General features: G+C 42.9%; 1 protein-coding gene across 2 annotated transcripts in view; it reads right to left on the bottom strand.

The window, feature by feature from the left end:
* Positions 1–15600, bottom strand: part of mmp24 (matrix metallopeptidase 24) — a 107928-nt gene that overhangs the window by 28813 nt on the left and 63515 nt on the right. For both annotated transcript variants that reach the window (XM_014131593.3, XM_014131592.3), the window contains exons 4-5: positions 9123–9427; positions 6937–7098 (exon numbers count right to left, since the gene is read on the bottom strand). In XM_014131593.3, coding sequence (XP_013987068.1) covers positions 6937–7098; positions 9123–9427 — 467 coding nt within the window. The remainder of the gene's footprint in view (positions 1–6936; positions 7099–9122; positions 9428–15600) is intronic.

Genomic DNA, 15600 nt, shown 5'->3' with positions numbered 1-15600 from the left:
CACTACCGTATTCACTCTGTATAGCACATGGCCTCACGTGAATCCTTAAAGAGATGGGTGGGGCTAAAGCTTAAGAGGGTGTGGACGAAGAAGAGCTCTCCAGTAGTTGTGCCAAACCATAGCCAGCTACATTCTCTAACATAGTCAACAACGCGCCCACTGCTAGCTAGCTAACCCTACCAGCTAGCTGTATCATTTTTAGTCAATAAGATTTTTGCAACGTTAGCTTAACTTTCTGAACATTCGAGATGTGTAGTCCACTTGTGTAGCTAGCAGGGCTGACTTTGTTTTAGCTAGCCAACGTTTAATTACTTCTGCGTTATGAACTAGACACGGACACGAATGATCCATTGGTAGCTTGTTGTTACCAAGTATTGGTGCTAACCGTGTGTTATAGGATGCTAGCATGCTAGTTAGCTAGTTAGCTACGGCATCATAGGACACGGTGCACTAGGTGGGTTTTCACGGAAGAATACTGTACCAAGTTATCTAGCGGAATAAACTAAGTTTGAGCCTATTCCTGGAAACATTGAACCACTGTAGTTTACATCAATTTTAATTTCTAGTGGTAGCTAGAAAAGTTATATCTTAGCGTTTCAGTGTTTCAGTGAATTGTTAGTGAGGGAGGCCCTGCTCTCGCGCATCCCCAGTTGTTTAGTTAATTTTCATGCCAATCTCCTTTGCATTAGCGTAGCCTCTCCTGTAGCCTATCAACTATGTGTCGGTCTATCCCTGTTCTCTCCTCTCTGCACAGGCCATACAAACGCTTCACATCGCGTGGCTGCTGCCACTCTAACCTGGTGGTCCCAGCGCGCACGACCCACGTGGAGTTCCAGGTCTCCGGCAGCCTCTGGAACTGCCGGTCTGCGGCCAACAAGGCAAGAGGGTCGAGTTCATCTCAGCCTATGCTACCCTCCAGTCCCTCGACTTCTTGGCGCTGACGGAAACATGAATTACCACAGAAAACACTGCTACTCCTACTGCTCCCTCCTCGTCTGACCACGTGTTCTCGCACACCCCGAGAGCATCTGGTCAGTGGGGTGGTGGCACTGGAATCCTCATCTCTCCCAAGTGGACATTCTCTCTTTCTCCCCTGACCCATCTGTCTATCTCCTCCTTTGAATTCCATGCTATCACAATCACTAGCCCATTCAAGCTTAACATCCTTACCATTTATCGCCCTCCAGGTTCCCTTGGAGAGTTCATCAATGAGCTTGACGCCTTGATAAGTTCCTTTCCTGAGGATGGCTCACCCCTCACAGTTCCGGGTGACTTTAACCTCCCTACGTCTAACTTTGACTCATTTCTCTCTGCCTCCTCCTTTCCACTCCTCTCCTCTTTTGACCTCACCATCTCACCGTCCCCCCTACTCACAAGGCAGGCAATACGCTTGACCTCATCTTCACTAGATGCTGTTCTTCTACTAATCTCACTGCAACTCCCCTCCAAGTCTCCGATCACTACCTTGTATCCTTTTCCCTCTCGCTCTCCTCCAACACTACTCACTCTGCCCATACTCAGATGGTATTGCGCCGTCGCAAACTTCGCTCTCTCTCTCCTGCTACTCTCTCCTCTTCCATCCTATCATCTCTTCCCTCTGCTCAATCCTTCTCCAACCAATCTCCTGATTCTCCTCAACCCTCCTCTCCTCCCTTTCTGCATCCTTTGACTCTCTATGTCCCCTATCCTCCCGACCGGCTCGGTCCTCCCCTCCTGCTCCGTGGCTTGACGACTCATTGCGAACTCACAGAACAGGTCTCCGGGCAGCCGAGCGGAAATAGAGGAAAACTAGCCTCCCTGCGGACCTGGCATCTTTTCACTCCCTCCTCTCGACATTTTCCTCCTCTGTTTCTGCTGCTAAAGCCACTTTCTACCACTCTAATTTCCAAGCATCTGCCTCTAACCCTAGGAAGCTCTTTGCCACCTTCTCCTCCCTCCTGAATCCTCCTCCCTCCCCCTCCCCCCTCCTCCCTCTCTGCAGATGACTTCGTCAACCATTTTGAAAAGAAGGTCGACGACATCCGATCCTCGTTTGTTAAGTCAAACGACACCGCTGGTCCTGCTCACATTGCCCTACCCTATGCTTTGACCTCTTTCTCCCCTCTCTCTCCAGATGAAATCTTGCGTCTTGTGACGGCCGGCCGCCCAACAACCTGCCCGCTTGACCCTATCCCCTCCTCTCTTCTCCAGACCATTTCCGGATACCTTCTCCCTTACCTCACCTCGCTCATCAACTCATCCTTGACCGCTGGCTACGTCCCTTCCGTCTTCAAGAGAGCGAGAGTTGCACCCCTTCTCAAAAAACCTACACTCGATCCCTCCGATGTCAACAACTACAGACCAGTATCCCTTCTTTCTTTTCTCTCCAAAACTCTTGAACGTGCCGTCCTTGGCCAGCTCTCCTGCTATCTCTCTCAGAATGACCTTCTTGATCCAAATCAGTCAGGTTTCAAGGCTGGTCATTCAACTGAGACTGCTCTTCTCTGTGTCACGGAGGCTCTCCGCACTGCTAAAGCTAACTCTCTCTCCTCTGCTCTCATCCTTCTAGACCTATCTGCTGCCTTTGATACTGTGAACCATCAGATCCTCCTCTCCACCCTCTCCGAGTTGGGTATCTCCGGCGTGGCTCACTCTTGGATTGCGTCCTACCTGACAGGTCGCTCCTACCAGGTGGCGTGGCGAGAATCCGTCTCCGCACCACGTGCTCTCACCACTGGTGTCCCCCAGGGCTCAGTTCTAGGCCCTCTCCTATTCTCGCTATACACCAAGTCACTTGGCTCTGTCATATCCTCTCATGGTCTCTCCTATCATTGCTACGCAGACGACACACAATTAATCTTCTCCGTTCCCCCTTCTGATAACCAGGTGGCGAATCGCATCTCTGCATGTCTGGCAGACATATCATTGTGGATGACGGATCACCACCTCAAGCTGAACCTCGGCAAGACGGAGCTGCTCTTCCTCCCGGGGAAGGACTGCCCTTTCCATGATCTCGCCATCACGGTGGACAACTCCATTGTGTCCTCCTCCCAGTGCTAAGAGCCTCGGCATGACCCTGGACAACACCCTGTCGTTCTCCGCTAACATTAAGTCGGTGACCCGATCCTGTAGGTTCATGCTATACAACATTCGCAGAGTATGACCCTGCCTTACACAGGAAGCGGCGCAGGTCCTAATCCAGGCACTTGTCATCTCCCGTCTGGATCACTGCAACTCACTGTTGGCGGGGCTCCCTGCCTGTGCCATTAAACCCCTACAACTCATCCAGAACGCCGCAGCCCGTCTGGTGTTCAACCTTCCCAAGTTCTCTCACGTCACCCCGCTCCTCCGCACACTCCACTGGCTTCCAGTTGAAGCTCGCATCTGCTACAAGACCATGGTGCTTGCCTACGGAGCTGTGAGGGGAACAGCACCTCCGTACCTTCAGGCTCTGATCAGGCCCTACACCCAAACAAGGGCACTGCGTTCATCCACCTCTGGCCTGCTGGCCCCCCTACCTCTGCGGAAGCACAGTTCCCGCTCAGCCCAGTCAAAACTGTTCGCTGCTCTGGCACCCCAATGGTGGAACAAGCTCCCTCACGACGCCAGGACAGCAGAGTCAATCACCACCTTCCGTAGACACCTGAAACCCCACCTCTTTAAGGAATACCTGGGATAGGATAAAGTCCTTCTAACCCCCCCCCCCCTTCTAACCCCCCCCCCCCCCCCCAAAAAAAAGATATAGATGTACTATGGTAAAGTGGTTGTTCCACTGGATATCATAAGGTGAATCCACCAATTTGTAAGTCGCTCTGGATAAGAGCGTCTGATAAATGGCGTAAAAGTAAATGTAATTTTCTAAAAAGTGGGGTTACAAGTTTAACTTTCTACCATAAAGTTTAACTTTCAAAGCAGAATTACTTTCCCATTGTTCCTCAGCTGTATTGTATGATATACAATTTTCTAGCTCTGAGTTGCTACTTTTATCCAATGTAAAACACACAATTTCAAATTTTGCTACATAAGACTGAATTGAGCCGGTCGGTCACATCTTAATACTGCAATCTAGTAGCCAACGCTGGCAAATTTTTCACCGGGCCAGCTTGTCTCTGTCTGATATTATTCTGTTGCCTACGCAGCATCTGGGTGCTCATTATATATTTAAAAAACAGCCCTACATCTACCCTATAGCTAAATAAATAACTAAATAGCAATATATATATATATATATTATTTTACCCCCAATTTCGATCTTGTCTCATCTCTGGAACTCCCCAACGGGCTCAGGAGGTGAAGGTTGAGTCATGCGTCCTCCAAAACATGACCCGCCAAACCGCGCTTCTTAACACCCACCCTCATAACCCGAAAGCCAGCCGCACCAATGCGTTGGAGGAAACATCATTCAACTGACGACCGCAGTCAGCCTGCAAACGCCCGGCCCGCCACAAGGAGTCGCTTGAGTGCAATGAGCCAAGTAAAGCCTCCCTGGCCAAACACCCCCCTAACCTGGATGAAGCTGGGCAAATTGTGCGCCGCCCTATGGGACTCCCGATCACGGCCGGTTGTGATTCAGCCCGGGATCGAACCCGGGTCTGTAGTGACGGCTCTAGCACTGCGATGCAGTGCCTTAGACCGCTGCGCCACTCTGAGGCCAACTTAGTAATATTTAATGATGTTTTGCCAGCTAGATTGATCTGTTAGAATATCTCATTTTAATTCAAGAAGATGGACAAGCAAGACTGATAGAGTGAGAGGTGGAAATACATTATACTACAGGTAGGGATGCAGGCAGAGGATGATGATGTAGGCCTACAGCAAAAAGTTTAAAAAAAGTTAGCCCAACTAGGTAATCATTAATTATTTGCATTATCTCAATTATCATTCTGTCACTGCATGACAATGCACATTTGTTATAGCCTACAATTGTTATTGTCTTTGAAGACAAAAACAAGACATGTATTTTGGGGAAATGCTCTAAATAGCAAGTTGTTCAGTTGTCTATTTTCATACCAATAGGTCTATATGAAACCAAAATTAAACTAGCCTACTGGGTGAATAAATGAAAATAACAATTAGCCTTACAGCTATCACAACCTATATTTTAATAGCAATAAAACCACTTTAAGTTTCGAATGGTCACCAAAAAAAAGGGTTCCCCACCTCCTAATTCCCAATTCCCGCGTGGCGCTGGATTTTATTTTAAGGAAACGCTACAGATGGCTATATCGAACCGCTAATACAGGATTGGTAAAGGCCCAGTGCACTACTTTTGTGATTTTTTTAAAATTTCTTCCCCCCAATCTTTTTAGATACAGTTGAAGTCAGAAGTTTACATACACTTAGGTTGGAGTCATTAAAACTCTGTTTTTCAACCACTCCACAAATTGTTGTTAACAAACTATAGTTTTGGCAAGTCGGTTAGGACATCTACTTTGTGCATGACACAAGTAATTTTTCCAACAATTGCTTTTCAGACAGATTATTTAACTTATAATTCACAGTATCACAATTCCAGTGGGTCAGAGGTTTACATACACTAAGTTAACTGTGCCTTTAAACAGCTTGGAAAATTCCAGAAAATGATGTCATGGCTTTAGAAGCTTCTGATAGGCGAATTGACATAATTTGAGTCAATTGGAGGTGTACCTGTGGATTTATTTCAAGGCCTACCTTCAAACTCTGTGCCTCTTTGCTTGACATCATGGGAAAATCAAAAGAAACCAGCCAAGACCTCAGAAAAATAATTGCAGACCTCCAGTCTGGTTCATCCTTGGGAGCAATTTCCAAATGCCTGAAGGTACCACGTTCATCTGTCCAAACAATAGTACGCAATTATAAACACCATGGGACCACACAGCCGTCATACCGCTCAGGAAGGAGACATGTTCTGTCTCCTAGAAATGAACGTACTTTGGTGCGAAAAGTGCAAATCAATCCCAGAACAACAGCAAAGGCCCTTGTGAAGCTGCTGGAGGAAACAGGTACAAAAGTACCTATATCCACAGTAAAACGAGTCCTATATCGAAATAACCTGAAAGGCCGCTCAGCAAGGAAGAAGCCACTGCTCCCAAACCGCCATAAAAAAGCCAGACTACAAAGATCGTACTTTTTGGTGCTTTGCTGAAGGAGGGACTGGTGCACTTCACAAAATAGATGGCATCATGAGGAGGAAAATTTGGTGGATATATTGAAGTGACATCTCAAGACAACAGTCAGGAAGTTAAAGCTTGGTCGTAAATGGGTCTTCCAAATGGACAATGTCCCTAAGCATACTTCCAAAGTTGTGGCAAAATGGCTTAAGGACAACAAAGCCAAGGTATTGGAGTGGCCATGACAAAGCCCTGACCTCAGTCCTATAGAAAATTTGGGGCAGAACTGAAAAAGCGTGTGCGAGCAAGGAGGCCTACAAACTTGACTCAGTTTCACCAGCTCTATCAGGAGGAATGGGCCAAAATTCACCCAACTTATTGTGGGAAGCTTGTAGAAGGCGACCCGAAACGTTTGACCCAAGTTAAACAATTTAAAGGCAATGCTACCAAATACTAATTGAGTGCATGTAAACTTCTAACCCACTGGGAATGTGATGAAAGAAATAAAAGCTGAAATAAATCATTCTCTCTACTATTATTCTAACATTTCACATTCTTAAAATTAAGTGGTGATTCTAACTGACCTAAGACAGGGAATTGTTACTCTGATTAAATGTCAGGAATTGTGAAAACTTTTAAATTAGTTTAAATGTATTTGGCTAAAGTGAATGTAAACTTTCGACTTCAACTATACTGTATATATTTTTTTTATTCATATTTTTCAGGGGGTGCTGCAGCATCCACAGCACCCCTACTTCCAGCGACAACAATGTTCCAGCGACTATCGTGGATGAGTAACCAGGCCAGCACAGTACAGCTCAGCTTAGCTTGGCTAAGTAGTGTAAAAAATATATAAGTGACAAAGTACCGTATATTTTCTGGATACCCTGGAGGTCATCAAGGGGCAGTTTGAAGTTGTGTGTCTCCATGTATTGGTAGAAGGGAGCCATTATGGCACTGGGGTCATTCGAATGCTCCAGCCCCAAGGCGTGCCCAAGCTCATGTACGGCCACCAAGAAAAGGTCATTACCTGGAGAAAAAACATTGCATTGGACCATATGAACAAGTTAGGGGGATACTGTAGGCCCGCCATTCAAAATAACAGTGGTAAATGTATCAGTGAAGGGAAAGGGAAAGGGGGATGCCTAGTCAGTTGTACAACTGAATGCCTTCAACTGAAATGTGTCTTCCGCATTTAACCCAACCCCTCTGAATCAGTGAAACCATGCTGCAAAAGTTTTACCACATGAATTAGACTAAATGTGTTTTTTTTTAAATGTATCTGTGAGAGTCTAAAAAGTGTGTAAGAAAATGTCAGCTTCACAGAAATACCGTGGTAATTTGTTCGTTAGACATCTCCCCTTGTAAATAGATCCGAATGATAATTTAAAACACTTAATAATATCTCAACTTCTGAGTGGGAGCTGGTATTAATATTTTTCCTCGCCGTGATAATTGATTTGACTATTTGAACCTGTTTATTTGACATAATTGTCCTTTATTTCATTGGGCAGTCCTGTTGAGATTGAAGTTCTGGACAGTGTAATACCTCTGTTCATACCCGCGCTATCTTTTGAGCTTCAGGTAGAGTGCAGAGTAAAATAAAAAACTCCTATCTCTACCTCCCTTTCAAACCAAGGCACTTAAACAGTGGAGAAAATGAAGATGAAAAGTTATTCAGCATCTCTTGGTTGCACAACGGACATTTGCTTGAAATAAAGGATGCATTGGTTTTAAGAATAAAATACAGCTTTTTCAAGCAAACGTGGATTGGGCTACCAAGAGTTGCTGAATGTGTTTTCATTTTCATCTTCATGCACTGGATTCTGTCTGTTGGTGGAATTCCTTAATTCCTGGAATTCCTATGCTGTGTCTGCTTTTGCTGTTAATGTTATGTCTCAGTGTGTGTCATCCTTCCATTCCCATGCCTTAATACTTTATGTAGGCCTACTTGTTCATTCAATCATTGGGGGCCAATTCGTACTTCCTATGTATTTTTGCAGCATTGTTTCACTGATACATTTTGGACACTGCTATTTTGAATAATGAGCCTGGAGTATCCCCCTTACTTGTTCATATTATTGTCCAGTGCTATGTCACTCAGATGGCACACACACACACTTATCAAGAGCTCACTGGTATTCAACTATTGATCATTGATCACTGAATCATTCAGCAATGACCATCAGCCAATGAAAGAGGTTTCTTCATCCTGGTATGCACTATTCTTTGGTAGCTTTTGAGTAGGCCAACACTTGTTAACCAACAACCTGAACAAAAATATAAACGCAACATGCAACAATTTCACTGAGTTACAGTTCATATATGGAAATCAGTCAATTGAAATAAACGCAGTAGACCCTAATCTATGGATTTCACATGACTGGGAACACAGATATGCATCTGTTGGTCACAGATACCTTACAAAAAAAGGTAGGGGGGTGAATCAGAAAACCAGTCATTATCTGTTGTGACCACCATTGGACGTACTGCCAAGTTCTCTAAAACGATGATGGAGGCAGCTTATGGTAGAGAAATTAACATTAAATTCTCTGGCAACAGCTCTGGTGGACATTCCTGCAGTCAGCATGCCAATTGCAAACTCTCTCAAAACATGAGACATCTATAGCATTGTGTTGTGTGACAAAACTGTACATTTTAGAGTGGACTTTAAGTGTCCCCAGCACAAGGTGCACCTGTGTAATCATCATGCTGTTTAATCAGCTTCTTGATATGCCACATCTGTAAGGTGGATGGATAATCTTGCTAAGGAGAAATGCTCACTAACAGGGATTTAACATTTGAGAGAAATAAGCTTTTTGAGCGTATGGAACATTTCTGGCATCTTTTATTTTAGCTCATGAAACACGGGACCAACACTTTACATGTTGCATTTATATTTTCGTTCAGTGTATATAGAATCAGGAGCACTTTGAAAAAAGAGTTACGGTGGCATGAACCAGTTTGTAAAACCCATTCTACATTTAATAATCCATTCAAATACAAGGGTTCAACACTACATCTGAACAAGCCAAAGTAATCAGTATTACTTACCATCATGATTAGCGTTGCCTAGTGTCCAGGGCTCGTCTGAATCAAAGTGAGTGTCCCCTCCGATCCCAGGGCCTGGGAAGTAGGCGTGGGCCAGGAACCCCCCCTCCCCGTCAAAGGGAGAGCTATCACCATGGAAACCAGAGGCGAAAAAGATCATGATGTCGGCCTCCTTCCCCTCGTTCTTGATCTCGGAGTAGGCCACCTCCTGGAAAGTCAGTGGGGTCACCGTCTGCCACACGTCAAAGGCCTGCCGTATGGCTCTCTGCGTGTCTTTCTCCCCCACTTTAGGGGTAAAGTTGTGTATGCTACAGTAAGGAAGAATGGGAAAAGGGGAAGTATGGTAATACAGGAGTACAGAATACTGTATGCAGTAAGAAAGAAAGAAAAAGAGAAAGAAGACTAAGTACACTCAAAAACATTATGGGTTAAAAACAACTCAAATTGGGTTATTTGGTAAGACAGCGCTGGGTAAAAATTGGACAGAACACTAGCTGGGTTGTGTGAATAATCCAACTTGTTGGGTTTACTCAAACGTGGGTTAATTTAACCATCAGTTGGGTTTTTATTCACTTTCATGCTGGATTGACCCAACAGCTGAGAAGGCTGTAATTGCAGAACGCAGTTAATTCTTATGTGCAGGTGGGACGGTAACGTCCCACCTGGCCAAATCCAGTGAAATTGCAGAGCGCCAAATTCAAAATACAGAAATACTCATAATAAACATTCATAAAATATACAAGTGCTATACATCGGCTTAAAGATGAACTTCTTGTTAATCCAGCCGCTGTGTCAGATTTCAAAAAGGCTTTACAGTGAAAGCATACCATGCGATTATCTGAGGACAGCGCCCCGCTTACAAAAGCATACAAACATTTCACAACCAAGAAAAGGAATTACAAAAGTCAGAAATTGCGATAAAATTAATCACTTACCTTTGATGATCTTCATATGTTTGCAGTCACAAGAGTCCATGTTACACAATAAATGTTCATTTTGTTCGATAAAGTCCCTCTTTATGTCCCAAAAACTCTGTTTTGTTGGTTCTTTTTGTTCAGTAATCCACTGGCTCAAAGGCGGTCATGACATGCAGACGAAAACATCCTAATAGTACCTGTAAAGTTCATTGAAACATGTCAAACGATGTTTATAATTAATCCTCAGGTTGTCTATTGTCTAAATAATTGATAATATTTCAACCGGATAATAGCGTATTCAATAGAAAGGAAAAACAACGAACGGCGAAAAATCGGTCACGCGCTCAAAACAGCTTTGGTTCATTTAGAGTCCACTGAAAGAATGTTCTCATTCTTCCTCGTTTTTCAGAATACAAGCCTGAAACAATGTCTAAAGACTGTTGACATCTAGTGGAAGCCATAGGAACTGCAATTTGGGTCCTATCCAAATACATACTGTATAGGCATTCAATAGAAAAGTACCCACATCAAAAATATCCCACTTCCTGGATGCATTTTCCTCAGGTTTTCACCTGCCATATCAATTCTGTTATACTCACAGACATTATTTTAACAGTTTTGGAAACTTTAGAGTGTTTTATATCCAATACTACCATGCATATGCATATCCTAGCTTCTGGGCCTGAGTAACAGGCAGTTTACGTTGGGCACGTTTGTCATCCAAACTTCAAAATACTGCCCCCTACCCAAGAGAGGTTTTTTAAGGGTGTTTTCTGATATCGAGCATTTCTTAATATCAAGTTACATATATTGATGTTTGTCATTGTTCGGCAAGTCAATTAAGAACAAATTCTTATTTACAATGATGGCCAAACCCTAACCCGGACGACGCTGGGCAAATTGTGTGCCGCCCTATGGGACTCCCAATCACGGCCGGTTGTGATACAGCCTGGAATTTAACCAGGGTCTGTAGTGACGCCTGTAGCACTGAGACCCTGCGCCCCTCGGGAGCTCCCAGTGACAATTGTAGCTAACCCTAACCCTTTTCCTAACCTGAAATGCTAATTCACCTAACCTGCCATGTTAATGATCCTAACCTGCCACATTAGTTATACTAACCTGTTATACTAACTATGTAAACAAATCATCTGTGTCGAGAAACCATAACACCGGAACTGACCAATGGCAGGTATCAATGTGTTCAGGGATTTTAAAGTATTGATTGGGGACTTATTTGTGGAGGAATGCAACTGTATTTCTGGGTGATTTGTAATGTTTTATTTGTACTTCCCATGACTGTGTTTTTGTATTTTAATGTGTATTTTGTGTATAGATAGATGGATAGATGGATAGATAGATAGATGTGTGTTTATTTATGTTGTATATAAAGGGCACATTTGTAAAAGAGACCTAGGTCTCTATGTCTTCCCTGTTAAAATAAATGTAAACAAATTAATACAAATTTGGCGTTTCCTGATATCAGGGAACACCCACATCAAGAATAGCCCCAAATTTCAGTCTGCAATTACACCATATTCCAGCAGCTGCGTCTTTTTTAATGTAATCCTTAGGTTATTTTGAGGTGCGTCTTATTAGGGCCATAGCTTTCAGATATTTGTTTTTGGCCAACCGTGAGAGTAAATGTCATCCCTGTTCATCATGTTAAGTTTGAAAAATGCAAAAAAAAAATTCATTATATTTACATATTGTAACAAAGTGGTAACTATGCCAACATTGGATTAGTACAGGCTTTTAAAGAACACTTGTGCAAGCCTCATTAAAGCTACACAATAGCCAGTGTTCAACCATACCATGTGATAACAATACAATAGAACAAATCAATTGGAATGATATTTACTCTCACGGGTAGCCAAAAATAACTATATGAAAGCCACACATCTGCTAAGCCACACCTCCAGTCATCTGATCTGACCCACTGGGTCATATCTCAATGATCAAGCATCAACAACCCAACCTTGCCTTTTTTAGTAAGCAACCCAACTAAGTGGCCCAATGCCTGCAACCCAGCATTTGGGTCATCCAAACAACCCCAAAAAAATTTGAGTATGGTATGGCTGCCATACACAAGAATGCTGGATTGTTTGGTTGACCCAACGGCTGGGTTGCTGCCGTTGGGTCACTTATTTGGGTTGTTTTCTTTAAAAACTGCGGGGTTACTGATTCTTGGTTATTCAGATATGAAGACTAGAGGCGTGGCTTAGTAGGGGCGTGGTTTTCAGATAGTTATTTTTGGCCTCCCGTGAGAGTAAATGTAATTCTGGTTCATCTGCTTTCTTGTAAATGTTAAGTTTGAAAACAGACACTTTTTAAGCTTTAATGAGGTCTACACAAGTGCATTAGTTCCTCAAAAGCCAATGCATATCCCAATGTTGGGATTACTTAAAAAATACCTAGCTGCTGGGCCAACCAAAAAAACAACAACTGATGATTAAATTAACCCATTTTTGGGTCCTCCAAACAACCAACATGTTGCGTTATTCAGGCAAATCAACTGGCTGGGTCAAAATTACCCAGCATATGTTCTGTCCAATACTTACCCAGCACTGGGTTACCAAATAACCTAATTTGGGGTTCAGGAGTGAATGAATATCACAATATGAATATTTTAAAGAAGGATACTACAGAGAATTTAAATGAGCATCAAGTTAGCAAAACAAACACAAATAACAAGCCTATTCCAACAACTGTAACACAGCTGATTGTGTGCTCTGTAATGAACTAGTTAAGAGTGACAACAATCTGTTTCATTTTATAAAGTATAATCAAGTTTAAGGTGATTGAGAGCAGATTGCTGGATCTAAAACCTAATGGAAGTTTATTTTACTGATGCTATTAACCTCTTGACGGTCGCCTAGGATAGGGCGCGCCACAGCGCATTTTGAAAAAAATGTGTGCCCATTTTAAACGGCCTACTACTCAAACTCAGAAGCTAGGATATGCATATAATTAATACTTGTGGATAGAAAACACCCTAAAGTTTCTAAAACTGTTTGAATGGTGTCTGTGAGTATAACAGAACTCATATGGCAGTCAAAACTCCGAGACAGATCGAAACAGGAAGTGGAATTCTGAATTGCGAACTCAACTTCATCACGTTGCCTATTAATCACACCGTGAGCTATGGTTCATTGAGCACTTCCTATTGCTTCCACTAGATGTCCCCAGTCTTTACAAAGTGATTTGAGTCTCCTACTGTGAAAACTGACAGAATGACACGCTGTGGAACGTGGTCACACGGAGAGGGCCATCACCATTATGACGCCGGCGCCCCTGGTTACCCTCCCCTTTCGAAACGTTTTGAAACACAATGCAATCGTCCCCCTCGAATCTTATTGGAGCTCTCGTTGAAAAAGGCCCTACAGATTTATGTTATACAACGTTTGACATGTTTGAACGAACCTAAATAAGAAAAAAATGCATTTTGTTGAAAGAGTAGCCCCGCGCACGTCGGGACTTTTGGTGAAGCCTTCAGAACGCGCTAACAAGAACAAGCTATTGGGACGTAAATGATTAACTTTTTCGAACAAAAATACATTTGTTGTAGACCTGGGATTCCTGGAAGTGCCTAAGGATGAAGATAATCAAAGGTAAGGGATTATTGACAATAGTATACAAGACTAGATGTGATATGCGATTGTTCCTAGATGGCTAGCCCAAAAAATTGAAAAAAAATAATTATTAAATTTTGTTATGCTAATGGCGATATGATTTTTCGCTGCACAGGGGTTAAGACAAATGCAGTGACCAAACGCCTTATTTTTGCATACAAAACACATACAATGCATAAAAAATATGCACATTATATGAACACATGATGCCTCATCTGCTGTGTAATAGTTTATCCTGTTTAGGATAGGGGGCAGTATTTTCACGGCCGGATAAAAAACGTACCCGATTTAATCTGGTTATTACTCCTGCCCAGAAACTAGAATATGCACATACTTATTTGATTTGGATAGAAAACACCCTAAAGTTTCTAAAACTGTTTGAATGGTGTCTGTGAGTATAACAGAACTCATATGGCAGGCCAAAACCTGAGAAGATTCTATATGGGAAGTGCCCTGTCTGACCATTTCTTGGCCTTCTGTAGCCTCTTTATCGAAAATAGAGGATCTCTGCTGTAACGTGACATTTTCTAAGGCTCCCATAGGCTCTCAGAAGGCGCCAGAATGGGGAATGATAACTCTGCAGTCCCTGGGCGAAAAACAGTAGGGCTTTTGGAAAGTGGTCGTTCTGAGAACAATGACACTGGTGCGCGCGTGCATGTGAAGACTCCATTTTCTATTTTCAGTGTTTGAACGAAAACAAGGTCTCCCGGTTGGAATATTATCGCTATTTTACGAGAATAATCGCATAAAAATTTATTTTAACCTCTATGGGCTAGGCGGGACGTAATCGTCCCACCTACGCAACAGCCAGTGTAATCCAGTGGCGCGATTTTCAAATACCTTAAAAATCCTATTACTTCCATTTCTCAAACATATAGCTGTATAGCTGTGGTTTTGGTTTTTGTGACATATGCTAGCTTGAAAAATGGGTGTGTGATTATTTCTGGCTGGGTACTCTCCTGACATACTCTAATGTTTTGCTTTCATTGTAAAGCCTTTTTGAAATCGGACAATGTGGTTAGATAAAGGAGAGTCTTGTCTTAAAAATGGTGTAAAATAGTCATATGTTTGAAAAATTGAAGTTTTGGGATTTTTGAGGTGTTTGTAATTCGCGCCACGCTCTATCATTGGATATTGGCGAGGCGTTCCGCTAGCGGAACATCTAGATGTAAGATTAACTTCATAAATGATCTGAAATATGTGAAGAATACAGACGCAGCCAATTTAGCTATGACAATGGTAAGCAGATGGGCCCTTTTGTAATACATTGTGGTTAGCAAGCAAGAGAATATCCGCTTCAAACTATGCAACATTGGATGATGTGAGTGATTCTAGTCTGTAATCTGTATTCATGAGAGCAATGGGAGGATATGACCAAAAACTCATTAACACTAGAACTGCCAAGATGGTCAATCTGACAGTTTTACATTTTGTAATTTTAATAATTTCATTCAAATAAAAACCTTGAACCCACCTGTCCCTGACTTCTTCTAAATACACTATAAATACAAAAGTATGTGGACACACCTTCAAATTAGTGGATTTGACTATCTCAGCTACACCCATTGCTGACAGGTGTATAAAATCGAGCACACAGACATGCAATCTCCATAGACAAACATTGACAGTAGAATGGCCTTACTGTAGAGCTCAGTGACTTTCAACCATCATACGATGCCTCCTTTCCAACAAGTCAGTTTGTCAAATTTCTGCCCTGCTAGAGCTTCCCCGGTCAACTTTAAGTGCTGTTATTGTGAAGTGGAAACGTCTAGGAGCTACAACGGCTCAGCCGTGAAGTTGTAGGCCACACAAGCTCACAGAACGGGAGTGCACATAAAAATCATCTGTCCTCGGTTGCAAAACTCAGTACCAAGTTTCTGGAAGCAACGTCAGCACAATAACTGTTCGTCGGGACTTTCATGAAATGGGTTTCCA

Source organism: Salmo salar, chromosome 12 (genome assembly GCF_965601325.2).
Source record: "Salmo salar chromosome 12, fSalSal1, whole genome shotgun sequence".
In the NCBI taxonomy this organism is placed as follows: domain Eukaryota; kingdom Metazoa; phylum Chordata; class Actinopteri; order Salmoniformes; family Salmonidae; genus Salmo; species Salmo salar.
This window is presented reverse-complemented; position numbering and strand designations above follow the sequence as displayed.